General features: G+C 45.3%; 1 protein-coding gene across 1 annotated transcript; it reads right to left on the bottom strand.

Moving 5' to 3' along the window:
* Nucleotides 1-471: 471 nt before the first annotated feature.
* On the bottom strand, nucleotides 472-12,516 carry Prdx6 (peroxiredoxin 6). Its single transcript, XM_006979591.3, has 5 exons — nucleotides 12,333-12,516; nucleotides 8,109-8,265; nucleotides 5,158-5,304; nucleotides 3,545-3,691; nucleotides 472-1,346 (listed from the first exon to the last, which is right to left on the bottom strand). The coding sequence occupies exons 1-5, from the start codon at nucleotides 12,425-12,427 to the stop codon at nucleotides 1,218-1,220; spliced, it is 675 nt and encodes a 224-aa protein (XP_006979653.1). The 5' UTR covers nucleotides 12,428-12,516; the 3' UTR covers nucleotides 472-1,217.
* Nucleotides 12,517-16,057: the final 3,541 nt, after the last annotated feature.

Consider the following 16,057-nt stretch of genomic DNA (forward strand, 5'->3'; position numbering starts at 1 on the left):
AGCCATCTCTCCAGCTCCTCAAAGCTTTCTTTAGTCTTGCTATACTGCTAAGACATTAGGTTAAGGTTGTAATCTACATACCCACTCCCAAGACTAGAAAAACAGGAAACAGCAAAATGGCCCAATACATGTGTGGGAATCCTATCCTTCAGTGGCTCCTGCTTATCTGCCCTTGGAGAAAAATATCCATGTCAGTCCTAGCAACAAAGAAGCTTGTAGCCAGGCGGTGGTAGCACACGCCTTTAATCCCAGCACTCGGGAGGCAGAAGCAGGTGGATCTTTGTGAGATCGAGGCCAGCCTTGTCTACAGAGCAAGATCCAGGGAAGGCACAAAGCTACACAGAGAAACCCTGTCTCGAAAAAAAACAAAAAAAAAAAAAAAAAAAAAGAAAGAAAGAAGCCTGCTTCTGCCCCATAGGGTGTGAGTTGTCTAAATGAGTACTTCAAAACGTGACAACACAATTTTTCTGATCCAGTTTCAACAAAGGATTTTATTTGTTGAGCCCCAAAAAGCAGAACTCAGAAAACGTCAACCTGTTAGGACAGTTTAGTGGCAAAGCATTGTTACCGTGTGTCTTTACAAGGTGTGTTCACATGCACGTATCAGGGCGGGCTGACAGGAAATGCCAGGAGGGACATGCGCTGTCTTGCTCACACCCTTGGGTGCACCTTCTTCCTTTGCCTCTGAGCCCTCTTTTGATAGCAACTCACCAGATTGCTTATATCAAAACAGAACTTGCCCTGTGCTGTCCCAAGTCTGTTATTTCCCAAAAGTACAGAATCGAAAGTTTCCCCTCATTTTACTATTCTCCAAAATGGGTAACAGAAATTCAACTAGGAAAGCTACAGGAGGTGAATTTAATCATTCTTAGGAGGAAGCCGAGTGAGCTTCCTCTACCACTCTACACTCTAGCTTGCTGATCACAAACCCTGCAGAGACCTGACAAGATCTGAGTCTCCAATACAGAATGTATTTCAGAGAAAGCCAGTCAGTGGAGCCCTGAGATGGACAGAGGGGCAGAATGCTGGTGAAGGCACAGAGTCAAGAATCCCAAGAAAGTTTTGGTGCCATTTTCATTTAATGAGCCAGTAGTATAGTGACTTTGGCTGTGATCACGCCAGGATGTTTACTGAATGGTGCAAGGACACACGACTGCCAGCTGGTATCCTCGGGTCCACCACGCTGGAGCAGCTGCAGCCTCAACTCCCACAAAGACTTAAGGCTGAGGGGTATAACGGAGGTATTTCTTGCCAGATGGGAGCTCTTTGGTGAAGACTCCTTTGGGGAAAAGCTGTTTGGCCTCCTCTTCAGGGATGGTGGGAAGGACCATGACGCTGTCGCCTTCCTGTTGGGAGATGGTGCAATTCAATCTTGCAGCAACGGTAAAAGGTCCTTGGGCATTAACTACGGGAGAGCGGTCTATGAAGGTGGCAATGAGGTAAGCTAGAATTCTTTACTCTCTCCTCCTTGAGGAACTTACTGTTTTACAAATTGATTTCTGACATGTTTATTAGGAGTATTTCTCCATCTTAAGTAAAAACAGTCCAGTTTTAAATGCCATCCTAGCTGGCCATTGAAGAGACTCTAGCTAGTCTGGGCCTTGGCAAGCATGGCTCTGGCAGGCCCTGACCTTCTCCTGCCTTCTCTCTACCTTGCTAGCAACTGTTAGGTTACATTCCTAAAGCTAGCCACCAAGGTCTAGTCCCTTATTTGGCCACTTCCTCCTCCTGAGGCCGACTACCCAGGTTCAGCTATCAAAGTATTCAGGCCCAGCAAAGCAATCAGAAGCCCCCATTGGCTCACCTAATCAACATGGCCGATGAAAATGAAACACCTCATCCTGACCTGGGGTTTTCCCCTTTCCCTTTATAAACTGCCGCTTTCCTATGTGCCATGCCTGTGTGCTCTCTATCCAGAGGCAGTCCTTTGTCTCCAACTATCCCTTCCCCTTCTCCCTCACCCTCCTGTTTTTGCCTCTTATACCTTGCCCTTTGCCCCTCTGGGGAAAATCTCCTTTGTGCTGAGAACTTGGTTTTGGGGGTCCTGAGCCAATACTTTTCCTTTCAGCCATCACACCTTGAAATTCTTTAATGCTAAACCTACCCCTTGGTTTACAGGATTTGATTGGGCTAGACTCCCTCTCACCTCCCATCCCCCACTCTACGTCCTGAAAATGTACATGACTGGCCTGTCAGAAAAATCAAAACCCAGTACTCAGATTAGCACACAAATCATGAAGCAACACTAAGATACTCTTGGTGTATTCTCTTGTCCTATTTACCTGTAGAGATTTTCTTAGGTATTAAGTTTATGAACAATTTGGGTGTGGTGGTGCACGCCTGAAACCTCAGCACATGGAAGTCTGAGGCAGGAGATTAAGAGTCCAAGGCCAGCCGGGGCGGTGGTGGTGCACACCTTTAATCCCAGCACTCAGGGAGGCAGAGCCAGATGGATCTCTGTGAGTTCAAGGCCAGCCTGGGCTAACAGAGTGAGTTCCAGGAAAGGCACAAAGCTATACAGAGAAACCCTGTCTTGAAAAAAACAAACAAACAAAAAAAAGAGTCCAAGGCCAGCCAGCCTATGATAAACACCGAGATCCAATGTTAAAAGGGGCAGGGACTCCTTCACTTGCAGAGTGCTTGCCTGGCATGCATGATGCCCTGGGTTCAGTCCCCAGGACCCTATAAAACTGGGCATGGGGGCACAGGCTTAAAATCCTAGCACTTGAGAGGCAGAAGCAAGAAACTCAAGGTCATTCTTGGCAACATGATGAGCTTTAAAGCCAGCCCGGGCTAGAGGAGACCATGAGACTTTATCTTAAATGCTCACACACACACACTTTCTGAGCACATGCTCTCTCAGACTATACATGTTTAAAAGGTTGGAGCTTAAAAGAAAAAAAATGCTGTAACATCGGCACACCAACAGTTATGGAGCCACCATGGCAGATGTGAACTCGTCCTTCCTGACTTGAGACAGGACCTTGCTATGTAGCTAGGGTGAACTTAAACTTGTGATCCTCCAGTCCCTGCCTCTGGAGTGCAAGGATTACAAATTTCACTGTGTCTAGCTCCAACAAGTTCTGCTTATCAGGTAACGGTTAGATGAAAGGATTTTTTTTTTAAAGTTTTGTACATGTTGAGTATCCTGTATTTAAAAAAGAAGTGTTTCGTATTTGGACATTTTTGGATATGGAATATGTGCACATTCCAGTTGAACATCCCTAACCTCCAAAAGTTGAAATGTGATGAAATGCATCCAGCAATTTTGGATTTTGGAGCATTGTGGGTCTGGGATTTCTGGATCGGTGATGTTTAACTTCTAGACAAAAAAAAAGAGGCCACTGTGACCAATGACGTGGAACTATACAACAGAAAAACCCATAAAGTTTTGTGCTTTATGCACACAGTGCACATGATCCTCCTGGTATACCAGAGCGGGACCACAGACACACCCCAGGAGACCCAGATTCTGAAGGTGGCCATTAGACCATCCTTCCGACCGTTCAGGCAAGCTGGGCACCCGCTTCTTGAACAGCTTTACCTTCCAGTCAACCGGGGTAGCGACCCGCTTCGTGGCTGTCAGCTGGAGAGACTTAATTACTCTGAGAATCTCATCAAAATTCCTGCCGGTGGTGGCCGGGTAGAGGATAGACAGCTTCAGTTTCTTGTCGGGCCCGAAAACAAACACCTGCAAGGCACAGACGCACGGGAAGTGCTTCAGTCTATCTGACGGCAAAGCCATCTCGGGGCGCTCAGGGTCATGAGCTCGCTGCCTCAGTTCCCCCGGTTCCAAAGGAGTTAGCAAACAGAATTAGCAAAGGAAAATAGATTTCATTACAGGGCAGCCAAATCAGGGAGATAAAGACTCCTAGTCTGTCCACTCTTCCTCCGACACAGTGGTTCTCAGCCTTCCCAAGGCTGTGTGTGACCTTTCAATACAGTTCCTTATGTTATGGTGAACCCCCAACCATGACATTCTTTAGTTGTTATTATTTATTATAGTGACAATTATTTAGTTACTTAATTACATAGCTGTAATTTTGCTACTGTTGTGAACTATAATGTAAATATCTGATATGCGGGATATCTGATATTCTTCGACCCTTGTGAGAGGGTCACTTGACTCCCCAGGGGAGTTGAGACCCATAAGTTGAGAACCGCTTCTCCAACAGTTCTATAATTTAAGAAGAATTTTATTTATGTTGTGCGTGTGAGGGTGTACACACGTGCCAGTGTGACAGCGGAGGTCAGAGGTCAGCTTGCAGGAGTTGGTTCTCTCTGGCGCCACATGGGTTCCAGGAATCCAATCAGATCCTCAGGTTTAGCACCCTTACCTGCCTAAGCTCCCCTGCTTGACCCAGGGTAACACTGCTATAAAAAAGATAATGCAGAAGCCAGAAACACATACATGTCCATTTACTCAGTCGTCAGAGCTGTGGGAACGTCTTCCTGTGAGGAAGAAAGTTCCTATTTTGCTGTGGATGCCTTCGCCTTTCCCTTCCAGCATGGGATTCCTGGAGAAATTTTAATTCTTTGGGGTTCATTGTTTTAAGGTCCCTGCTCCAAAGCCCCCAGAAAGCTCTGCAGTCACCAAGTGTTCAAAGATGCAAAAACATAAACAGAGACAGAACAGAGGCGTGGAAGAGTAGACAGAAACTAACTCTGTCCGGGACACAGGTCACCCTCTTTCCTCTGTTACTCTTCAAAGTTTGCTGTCCCAGAAAGAAAAGAACTGTAATGTAAATCTTCAGGGAAGAGCCTCGGGTAGATGTACTAGGTCACCGAAGGATGGCTATCACGAATGTATCACTAATGTGAGCTGATATGGGCCTCAATCAGCTGTGCATAAGGGGTGGTCAGAACAAGAGAGCTCAGGACTGTCCTGTCAGAACTGTTTCAAAGATGGCTAGTAGAAGGTAATACAGGTAGGATTTTTTAACTCTAGAGAACAGTTTTGATGAACTGCTTAGTTATGTGTAGATATACCCAACAGCTACAGATTAAACAGAAATTTTAGCTGAATAGTCTATCCACTTTGCACCAGCATACAGATACTAAAGGACAGTCACTGGCACACAGATGTTTCATGATGGTGGATATTCCTCTATTTCCTTGAGTTGGCTCAAACATTTACATGGGGTTGTTAGGACTCACCACACGGGCCGTCACAGGCATGCCCTTCTCATCCTTCTCTGCTGGATCCAACATGCCCAAAAGGATGGCAAGGTCCCTCTCCCTGTCATCGATGATGGGAAACGGTAACTTTTCTGTGGGCTCATCACCATTGTAAGCATTGATGTCCTGAAACGGAGGAGAAAGGGGAAAGGGAATTTTTAACCTGACACAGTTTTCACTGCATTTCATCAGCTAAGAATCACCACTCTGCAAGCCGAGGAACCAACATAATAATGCTCTCTAAGGAATTTTTAGTAAGATGCATGAATAGACACTTCTTATCACCATTATTCACGAACAGGAATATATTAGCAGAGTATGGCATACATAGGCCAAAGCCCTTTCCACACTGAACTCTAAATTTATAGGACTCAGGGGGTGAGGGAAGGCTGCAAGATCTGGGCTTTGAAAGACAGGTAAAGCACTGGAAAGAGGAAGGCATTTTGGGGAAAGCAATATTAAGGAGACACGTAGACAAGTAGTCCATGCATAAACCGCAGTAGGAAATCGAGGAACTTAACTAGGAGATTTTAGGAAGTGACAAAAAAGTGGATTTAAAAGTAGAAAAGGGTGTTTGTTATTCATATGAAGCCCATGGGCAGATCTGAAACCTTTTTGCATTTCTTCAGAGAGGAGAGGAGATAAAAGTGACATTAAAACTCTGGAACAGGTAGCAACAGACTTGAACATAGCCAGTCATTTCATTGCCTTAAGTTGCCTTTGGCCGTTGGTCACTGGCTGCCCACTGTTTAGGCGCCAGCTAAACAATAACCAATATGGTTTCCAGCCTGCACACCTAGAGCTTTCCTGTGTAATCTGTTACATGCCAAGGCTGGCACTGCTTTTGGAGTTTGGATTTATTTTCTATTCCAGACAATCACAATTTTGGAAACTTGTCTAAGGCAGATTAAATAGACCAGGATATGTTCCTGTACATCAGGTGTTGTGTGATGATGAGCTCTGAACTCTCCTTTTGGCAATCTGTGATTTAATATTCATATTCACTAATTCTTGACTCTGTCACCTGCTTAACCGACGGCACATTACACTCACAGACACCAAAGACCCACATTATTTTGTCTTTGTTTTATCCTAAATCGGGACAATTTCACTCTTTACTGTCTGGCACTGAAGGAACGTTGGTTGAGGTTCAGATCACATTGGCATATCCTCCTTTTCAATTGGGTGAGCTGGAGCAAGTCACTCTAATACTCATTTATAAAACTGGCTTACGGCAAAGGGCTTTGCTGTGGAAATGCCAGTTACCATTCACTGCCAAAGTGTGTGCAATGAAAAAAAATCTACCTCGGAGAAGATGACAACCCTCTTTATCCTTCCTACCCATCACCCTTTGGATCCGAGACATTTGGGATAATTGGTGTGAAATGGTCATGGGATGTAGCCCAACTCACACACCAAAATACCATCTTTTATTCAGTTGCATATGATTGGCAGTGCCCAGTACACACACACACACACACACACACACACACACACACACACACACACACACACACACGGTAGGTATTACATGGTATATCGTAGCAAAGTCAATTAAAACATCCTGTCCAAATACGCGTAAACACGTCTGCCCAAAGCAGACAACTTCAATTCATCCATTCAGCAAATACTGACTGTCCCCTATACCAAACACTTTTGTAGCAGTGAACTAGAGTCTACCCCAGCAGGGCCCTACACTCATAAGTAGGAAAAACATAGTGACTCTAAATAAGCAACATGCAGAGAGTTCGACAGTGACATGGACTTAGTAGGTGATACAGAGTGTCATCAGGCATCATAATTTTCGATAAGGACAAAAAGAGGGTTTTAATGAGGTGCATTTGAGGTGAAACACCAAAGCAGTACAGGCAAGGCAGATGGGTGTATTTAGTACCTCTGAGTGCCTGTGAGTGTGTGGATAAACCAGGCATGGGATGTGAAGACACAAGGAGTTAAGAATGGCTCTGGAGTTTCTACTTAGCAACACCAAAAACGCAGCTGCTGTTAGTGGAGATGAAAATGATCTCGGAATGAATAGTGGGGTCCAATTTTAGTTATGCTAAGTTCAGAGTGTCTAGACATCCCAGGGAGATGCGGAAAAGCCTGGCTTTACTGACCTGGAGGCCAGGAGAGTCCTGACTGAGATGGGACTCTGAGAACAGTTCATGGATGTTATCTGAAGGTGTGAGTGTAAGAGGTCACTAAGGGCGAAAGCACAGATAGAAGAGCAGTGGTCCATGAGATAAGCTCGGGCCAACTTCAGCACAAAGTAGGAACTGGGAGACAATGGAGACTAAGCATGGACAGCTGGAGGCAGCATCCTGAATGCCAGGAAAGCAGGGGTAAGGTTTAGAGAGATCAGTTGAGCTGAATGCTACTGGTAAACCAGGGAAGAAGGTGACTGAGAACCCACCATTGGACATAACAACAGAGATCACTATGAAGTTGAAGTCTGACTTTCAGTTAACCAGTGAACTCTGAACCCCAGAGGTTTATGTACCCTTTTATCTCAGAAACCAAGTTACACTCTATGTAACTAAGATATAATAACCTCAGAATCAACGCGCGTGCCAATCGATAGAGATGGGGAGAAAGCAAAGCGTCTAGTCTCTTACTAAGGAACACAAAGACTTCAGTGACATCGCTGGTCACCAAAAGTGTACAGGTATTTCTTCCCAGAGATTGGGTGGGGACTCAAGTCTCAGTCCCTAATCCTGCCTGGTTCTGTTCAGAGCTGTGGAGGGGGCTGTGGCCATTAGTCAACTCATTAGCACATAAAAAGACAATGCCTTTTGGAAGATATTAAGGCTATTAGGAACTGTGTGGGAGGCAACAGGAAAGGAGGAATATCTATATCTATCTATATATATATATATATATATATATATATATATATATATATATCCCTTAAATTATAGATAGAACTATACCTTGCTCCAGGCAAGATGGTCCTCAACACTGTCTATCGAAAGAGCAATCAACTTAACATTCCTCTTGGCAAACTCTGGCGCCAGTTTCGCAGCTCTGCCAAGCTCTGTGGTACACACTGGGGTAAAGTCCCGCGGGTGGGAAAAGAGAATGCACCATCTAGAATGAAGAAGAAGGTCACAACTCAATGGACGGTTACCATCATCATGCAGAATGAAAACACTCAGTATCTGCATTTAAAACAGGCCTTGCTTTCTTCAAACGTCTGCTTAAAGAAGACATTTAAACTTGTTAGTTCCGACCTGCCTCCAGAGAAGCCCAAGCTGACAGCAAGTATCTATCAATATATACAATTTTATATATCAAATATCTAAAAATCAAGATACATGGTTCAGAAGGATCATTTTAAGGTGTTACTTTTTCTTTTTTCTTTTCTTTTTTTTGAGACAGTACTTCTGTGTAGCCCTGGCTATCCTGGAACTTGATCTATAGACCAGGTTGGCCTTGAACTCAGAGAGTGGGCCTGCCTCTGAGTGGGATTAAAGGCGTGTGCTACCACATCCAGCCATCACTCCTTTCGTAACTGTGGAGTTACCATGACTCCTTTTCAGTCAATAAAATGTGTGCTCTTCAAGCCAAGTACCCCATTGAAATATTTCTTAGGCCTTTTGTTTGTTTTCTAGCACAAACTTTGATATTCAGCATCTACTATGCCCCAAATCCAAACAGATGCCTGGCTACAATAACAAACAGATTATATAATCCAGAACAGATAGGGCTTTATCCTCCATTTGTAGGTAAAATTTAGGTTGGCATTTGGCTTTCTGGAAGCAGCTAGATGTAAAATCTTTCCTAAGCCACTTGACTGATCTAACCTGTTAAACAAGGTGCCCATATTTGTACCACACCAAAAGAATACTTTAACAGGTGCAGTTTTTTACTTTAGAACAAGCAGGCAGAAAATACACAGATACCCTACAGTGTAGATTTCCATACCTACAATTCTTAGGTAAAGATTACAATCAAATCAAAGTCTCAGGTTAAAGTTGTACAGATCCTGAGGATGACTCAAGCTCCCAAGAAAGTTGGGAGTGCCGGGTGGTGGTGGTGGTGGTGCACGCCTTTAATCCCAGCACTTGGGAGGCAGAGGCAGGCGGATCTCTGTGATTCGAGGCCAGCCTGGGCTACCAAGTGAGTTCCAGGAAAGGCGCAAAGCTACATAGAGAAACTCTGTCTCGAAAAACCAAAAAAAAAAAAAAAAAAAAAGAAAGTTGGGAGTAAGTACTATTTCCTTCTCCTTGGCAACAAAACCCATTCTTTCAAGCGAAAAGGAAAACACAGCACTCGGTTCTGTACACTCCCACCGCTTGAGGCATCCAGGGGCAAGGTCTCAAAGCAGCAGATTACTCAATCTGGCCTAGATGCTGAGGGTTTGGCAAGTTTCCCTGAGCACGAAGAACAAGGTGGACAGAGCTACTGCCTTCCCCGGACACCTGTCACTCAGCTCCCAGGGGAAGGCAAGGCCGCCTTCTTAAAAAGATGGAAGGCCCTAAGGATGAGTGAGGCAATACTTGGAAGACTGTGGAGGTCTTCAGTGTTCAGTTCTTAGTATGGATTAATCAGTAAGATTTCAAGACTGCAGCTAGCTGCTGTGACATTTAGGCCTTCGATTCTATGGAAAAGGACTGATGTAAGGTTCAGATGTGACTTAGTGAAAGGCTCTAGAAGATGCAGGGGAAAAAAAAAGGAACAGAGCAATTTCTTTATGTATTGTTTAGGTGTGATAAATTAGAAGTCTTTCTTTTTTTAATCGTGAAACAAATGTGTTTTGCTGAGTCATGCTGGGGTACTGGTTTTATGCCACTTGACAGGTTCCAGTATATCTCAGGGTATTCCAAGAATGTCTCGCCTGGCCTGCCTGCCCTACTCTTTGGAGAAATTCAACTACATTATCCCATTTCTTCCTCATTTTCAAAAGACAAAAGGTTTCCTCCTTCTAAGAGAAGGGTCTCTACTTCTATCAGAAAACCTCTGGTACAGGTGTTTTGATTAGTGAGGAACCCTGAGACATACTAGAGATGCTCTTCCACATCCAGAGGCCAGACAAAGCTAAGCAAACCCACACAGCACCCAAATCCTTGTTTCTAATCGTCAGAGGTAGAGCACACACCTGTAATGTTTAAAGTCCTTTTTTCCCCCCTCTTTTCTCCAAAGGATATCTGAGTCCATGATTGGCAGTCTGAGTTGAGATTATCTACAGAATGGAATTTGAAAAAAGTAGGCAAATTCCATGTATTGTATTGATACATAAAATGGAAAAGTCTTTCTCTGGTATGACAGGAATGTCATGCTTCACTCTAAGCCCACTTTATGCTTACTTATAAGTTTACCTCATTTTTTTATCTTTAGAAGATGGCATTTCATTTACTTTTTAGCTTGTTTGTTTGGAGAGAGGGTTTCTTGTGTAACAGTCCTGGCTGTCCTGGAACTTGCTTTTTAGACCAGGCTGCCCTGGAACTCAAAGAAATCTGCCTGCCTCTGCCTCCTTGATTGCTGGGATTAAAGGCGGGGCCGACCACCACCAGCCCAGCTACTTACTGAGTTTTTATTTAGAGACAGAGCCTCAGTGAGTTGCCCAGGTTGGTCCTGAATTTAGGACCTTCCTGCCAAGCAGCTGGAATAACAGGCCTACACATCTGCATGTAGCTGGGAAACCTAACATTATTAATCAAATCTAGATAAGATTTAGGTCAATAAACAATCACAAAGACTCCCCCCCTGCCCCCTCCCCCCGTGGTTATTTGTGCTTTGGATTCATATTTATCTGTAATCCATATAGATGAAGAAGAGTTCCAGCATGATCTCGCAGTTCATGGGGGTGTGGGTTGCAGGCAGGAACGGGAAGGAACACTGTGTAAATCCTCTGCAGTCTTGGATAAATATTAACACCTAGGTTCTTAGAATAAGACTGGCAGTCTTGCTTATCTCTAGTCTTCTCCTGCAGGGTCTGAGAGTTCCATTTGCTACTTTTTCTTAGAAAAGCTCTGCTTTCCCACACAGTCAGCCAAGAATCCTCACCTGGTTCTCTAATGCTTGCCTGCCTGATGACCCATTAGTTTCATAAACTGCTCTGTCTTCCCACATCATACACCTGAACAGTGGATATAAAAAGGACACAAACCCAGGAGTCTGTTCATACAACGTAGTAGGGGCACTAAAACCCCAGAACTACAATGTAATCTGACACGTATGCAAAATGCCCACTAAAACTAAGCATCTTGCAATCTGTGCATTCAGGAGTTGTAAAACTAAGGCAACACTGGTGTACTCTTCACCATTAATGGCCACCACTGTGGCTATCAGCAGCAAGGCCAGGCGCTGGATGCAAGGCAGAGGGGGAGGGGACCCCTGGGAAACAAAAGAGTCTCAAAGTGGTGAGGTACACGTGTCCTAGCCTTGGAATGGCCTATGGTGGCAAAATGGTCGCAGGCACAGAACAACCCTTCCATCAAACTGTTGCTTATTCTGGAATGACGGCCACACCCCCACAAAAAGTGCTCCTGGTTCCTCCCAAAGCTGTTACACAAAATCTTATTTTGAACACTGACGTAGGCTCTGGCAAAAAGTCTTCTGGTTAATTACTTGGCACACGGTAGTTTTAAAATTTTTCAGAAGTTCGAAACTACCTACCACTCCCCGAAGTTAAGCAAGACTTCAGATAACGCCGGGCCACCCCACCTAATTTGTGGCTGTGTAGTCTATGGCCTCCGGCACCCACCTTCCGTCGGGTGCAAATTCTAGGGCGGCGGGAGGGCCGGCAGTGAGTGCGACCCTGGGCAAGTGTCCCGGGAAGTGACCTCCAACACGGGACATCCCTGCCCCACCTCCCCTGGGCTTTCGGTCCGACCGCGCTACAATTGAGCACTGTTTACAAAGCCAGGTTAAATGGACAACAAACCGTCCCAGGCAAGGACGCCCTCCCCCATACTAGCCCAGACACGTAGGGTCAGGGAAGGATCCGGTGATCAGCGCAGGGCGGGCCAGAGGTCGTAGGTCCCCAGCAACGCCCGGTGATGCTCGGCGGGACCCCGGCAGCGGGCACGTGCGGGAACCGGTGAGGGGCTAAGCCAGCGGCGCGCCGGGGCCGAGCGCAGCGCGGAAAACAGAAGCGGGGAGGGCAGTTCTGGGGACCCGCCATCTGGCAGGGAGACGCGGTGGCCACTTACGAGTCTCCCAGGAAATCGTGGAAGCGGATGCGGCCGATGGTGGTATTGGCCTCAAAGTTGGGGGCTTCGTCCCCGAGAAGCAGCCCTCCGGGCATGGCGGCAGCGGTGACGCGGGGAAGCAGGAGGCGCAGCCGCAGCAGCGAGCAGCCGGCGGGTTCCCGGGAAGCTAGATCAGCGCTGGCCGAGTGGGCGGGCCCGGGGGCGGGGCGGCGGGGCGGGGCGATCGCGAGTCTAGCGGCTGCGGTCCTTCACGTGGAGCCTGCAGGGCGAGTAGGATTCAGGGGCGCAAGGAGGCCACGTGCAATGGGAAGGAAGCATAAGGCTGAGAATTGCGGGGGGACTATAGGGTCTGGCGGCTCTGCAAAGATGCTCTAGGCGATCAGCGCAGACCCTCCCGTACCCCACTCCCATCAGACTTCCAACTGAGGGGTCTGGTGGTACACCCCTCTTCCACTGTGAGCAGGAGTAGCGCTGACTACTCAGCCAACCTAGGCTTCAGCGGTGTCTCAGGATGTGGCAAGACCCAGATGTGTGCGGGGATGAAAGTCAGAGGAAGTGGCTTTCTTATTGCAACAAAAATTCTGTACCAACGTCAGTAAGAGGACACTGGAAATAACCTTTTTATTTTGCCTCCCCACCCCTTGTGAACTATACAAATATTCAACACATTGATCCTAAAGTTTAAATACAAGTTTCACAATGTACTTCCTGAGATTGAAAGTATGCAAGTCACTTTTCACCTGGGGAAGTGGGAGGTTTTGATCCACTTACTTCCTGTTTCCCAAGCCCAAAGTTGAAAAGATGTCTGTTTTATTAGAGACAGATGGCAGACATTCTGCATAGAAACCAGAATCTGTTAGAATCTCGTCCTGGTTATGTAAGCCTGAAACCCGAGCTATTCTGGAGAAAGGAGCATAGTTAAGTTCCGAGGTACAGAGGAAGTTCAAGGCCAACCTGGGAAACTTAAGAGTCTGTCTCAAAAAAAAAAAAAAAAAAAAAGAAGAAGGGGTTGGGGAAGCAACTCTGTGGTAGAATGCTTTCCTAGAATATGGGAGGGCCCAGGTCAGTGGTTCTCAATCTGTGGGTCGTGACCCCTTGGATCGTGGGTCGTGACCCCCTTGGATCGTATATCAGATCATTTACATTATGATTCATAACAGTAGCAAAATTGCAGTTGTGAAATAGCAATGGAATAGTTTTATGGTTTGGGGTCACCACAACATGAGGAACTGTTGAGGAGTTGAAGGAACCTAGGAAGGTTGAGATCCTTGCCCGAGACTCACTTTGCACTAGGTGGGTTGGAGAAGAATATATGAGAAAGTCCCAAGCCCTCGTTGGAGAAACAAAAGTAAGTTTGCATAAGTTAAGTAAGGATGACTGGAGGTTGGTTTCAGACAGTGTGCTCCAGTCTGGGAAAGCCTGTAGGATGATATATAATGCCTAAACTACTCAGCACATGGCAAGGGCTCTAGAAGTGGTAGCTATCATTTAGATGATGATAATGATTCATGCAATAACTCTTTCCTTATTGCTAGCTAGATACTGCGCTAGGCCTGATGTGAGAGACTGTCTCAGCTCTTACAGGAAAAGTGAATTACATGCAATTATGATATAAAGTAAAGTAACATTGATAGGGAAGCTGCAAACGGTTGGGATTCGGCTTGAGGAATCCTCTGGAACAGATTTAGCAGATTTGAAGGCACTCTGGAGCTGTGCTGGGGGTAGTGACTCACTGTGACCCGTGCTTTCATCATAGTGATGTGCACTGTCTTTGTGTCTACACGCATGCTCATCATACTTACCTACTTCGTTGTACCCAGACTCACATCGAGGTTACCGGCAAAAACTTTAAAGCTAAGATAATTTAATCTCTAGCTTGACTCCACCATATGTTGTTTTGAAAGCAACATATCTTAACATTTTTTAATTTTCGTAGTGGGGGAAGCAAAGTAGCTTGACTTTAGGGCACTATGAGCAATGTATTGTGAAAGTGGCCTGAGAACCAGATACACCATAATACAGAGAATGGATTCAATTTAAGGCACTATGAGCAACAGGTCACAAAGATGGGCTAAAAATCAGATACACCAATACAGTGAACGGGTGCAGAAACAAATGACTGATTGTTATCAAAGGCACATTTACACAGCCAGCAGTTGTAAATTGAGCAAATACAATAAGATAAACACCTCCTCCAATTTACAGTGCCAGAAGTAGCATGCTGGTGATGATCCAGCAAACTGCTTTAGTCTTAGCAAAAATTGAAATTCTTTAAAGGTAGAGATTAACATTTTCAACAACACACTTTTCCCGCCCACAAAACACTGGAATTTCTGTCTTCTAAAAAGTCAGAAGATCTAGCAATAATAGGCTATGGTCTACTTGGAGACTGGCTAGAGAGTAGCTTTCTTTTCTTTTCATGCTCGATTTTTTCTTTTCTTCTTTATTATTTTTCTCCTTTCTGTTTGTCATATTGTGAACATGGAAGATGAAGGCTATTTTACCCAAGGCAAAAACCTGATATTGTATATGTTTTTGTAAACATATACAATGTTCCCATGTATTTAGTATGTGAACAAAGTTGGAAGAACATGCTGTTAAGGGCTAATGAGAAGTTCAATGGGAAAGGAAGTGCTGTGGGAGAGGCGTTCCAGGGAGAGGCCAGAATGTGGAAAATGAAGAACCAGGTTGGGGGAAGCATTTGAAGGACAGAAGGCTCCCGTATGGGAGTGGGAGGGATACTTTTAAGCAACCTAATGGTTGGAGGGAACGTTGAAGTCCTTAGAATTATCTTAAGGGTAACAAGGAATTGAAGGGCTTCCCAGTGGGCTACTGTCCGATCCACATGGTCTATCCTATTTCACTGCTTCTAAAAGATTCAAGAAAGGGTAAAGGGGTTGATAATGGTTGTGTTCTCTCCCTCCCTCCCCCCTCCCCCATCCCTCTCTCTGGTCTATGCACATGAAAGCAGAAGGGGCCTATTTGGAAGAGGAAAGGGGCCATCTGGATCAGAGATGGGGAATGGGAAAGGTGGGTAGGGGAGAAGAGGAACAAGGGCAAAGTACATAACGAAACCCAACACTTGTATGCTAATGAAAAAAACTCAAAAAAGGTTGGTTTAGTGTATATGTTTGTTTATTGAAAGATTATACTAGAATATTCCTAAGAGCAATGTCATAGGAACAAAATAACCATTCACGTCACCCATTCACGATACAAAGGAAATAAGTTGTGGTTAGCCATGCGTACTGAACAGCAAGTAGAATGGAGCCTCCGCAACTCCACACAGCGATGTGGTTGAATCTCACAGACTTGAAAACGAGGACACACGTTTGTCCTCTGTTACCTGAGGTATAAAGGGAGCCAGAAAGAGAGTGGTCAGAAGTCAGTGTGTGGATGTGTGGGCTGGCGCTGGGTACAAAGAGAAGGGCAGAAGGGAGCGAACGCAGGAAAGGAGTGTTTTGCATTTTGAGGGTTCAACAGCCACCTGTAAACAACTCATTTTTTAATTTAAAAAAGTTCTTCCTGCCAGGCGGGGGGTGGTACATGTCTTTAATCCCAGCACTGGGGAGGCAGAGCCAGGAAGATCTCTAAGATCTAAGATCTCTAAGATCTCTAAGTTGCACTTAAAGTTCGAGGCCAGCCTGGTCTACAGAGCAAGATCCAGGAGAGGCACCAAAACTACACAAAGAAACCCTATCTCAAAAAACCAAAAAAATAAAAAT

Source organism: Peromyscus maniculatus, chromosome 11 (genome assembly GCF_049852395.1).
Source record: "Peromyscus maniculatus bairdii isolate BWxNUB_F1_BW_parent chromosome 11, HU_Pman_BW_mat_3.1, whole genome shotgun sequence".
NCBI classification, from domain to species: domain Eukaryota; kingdom Metazoa; phylum Chordata; class Mammalia; order Rodentia; family Cricetidae; genus Peromyscus; species Peromyscus maniculatus.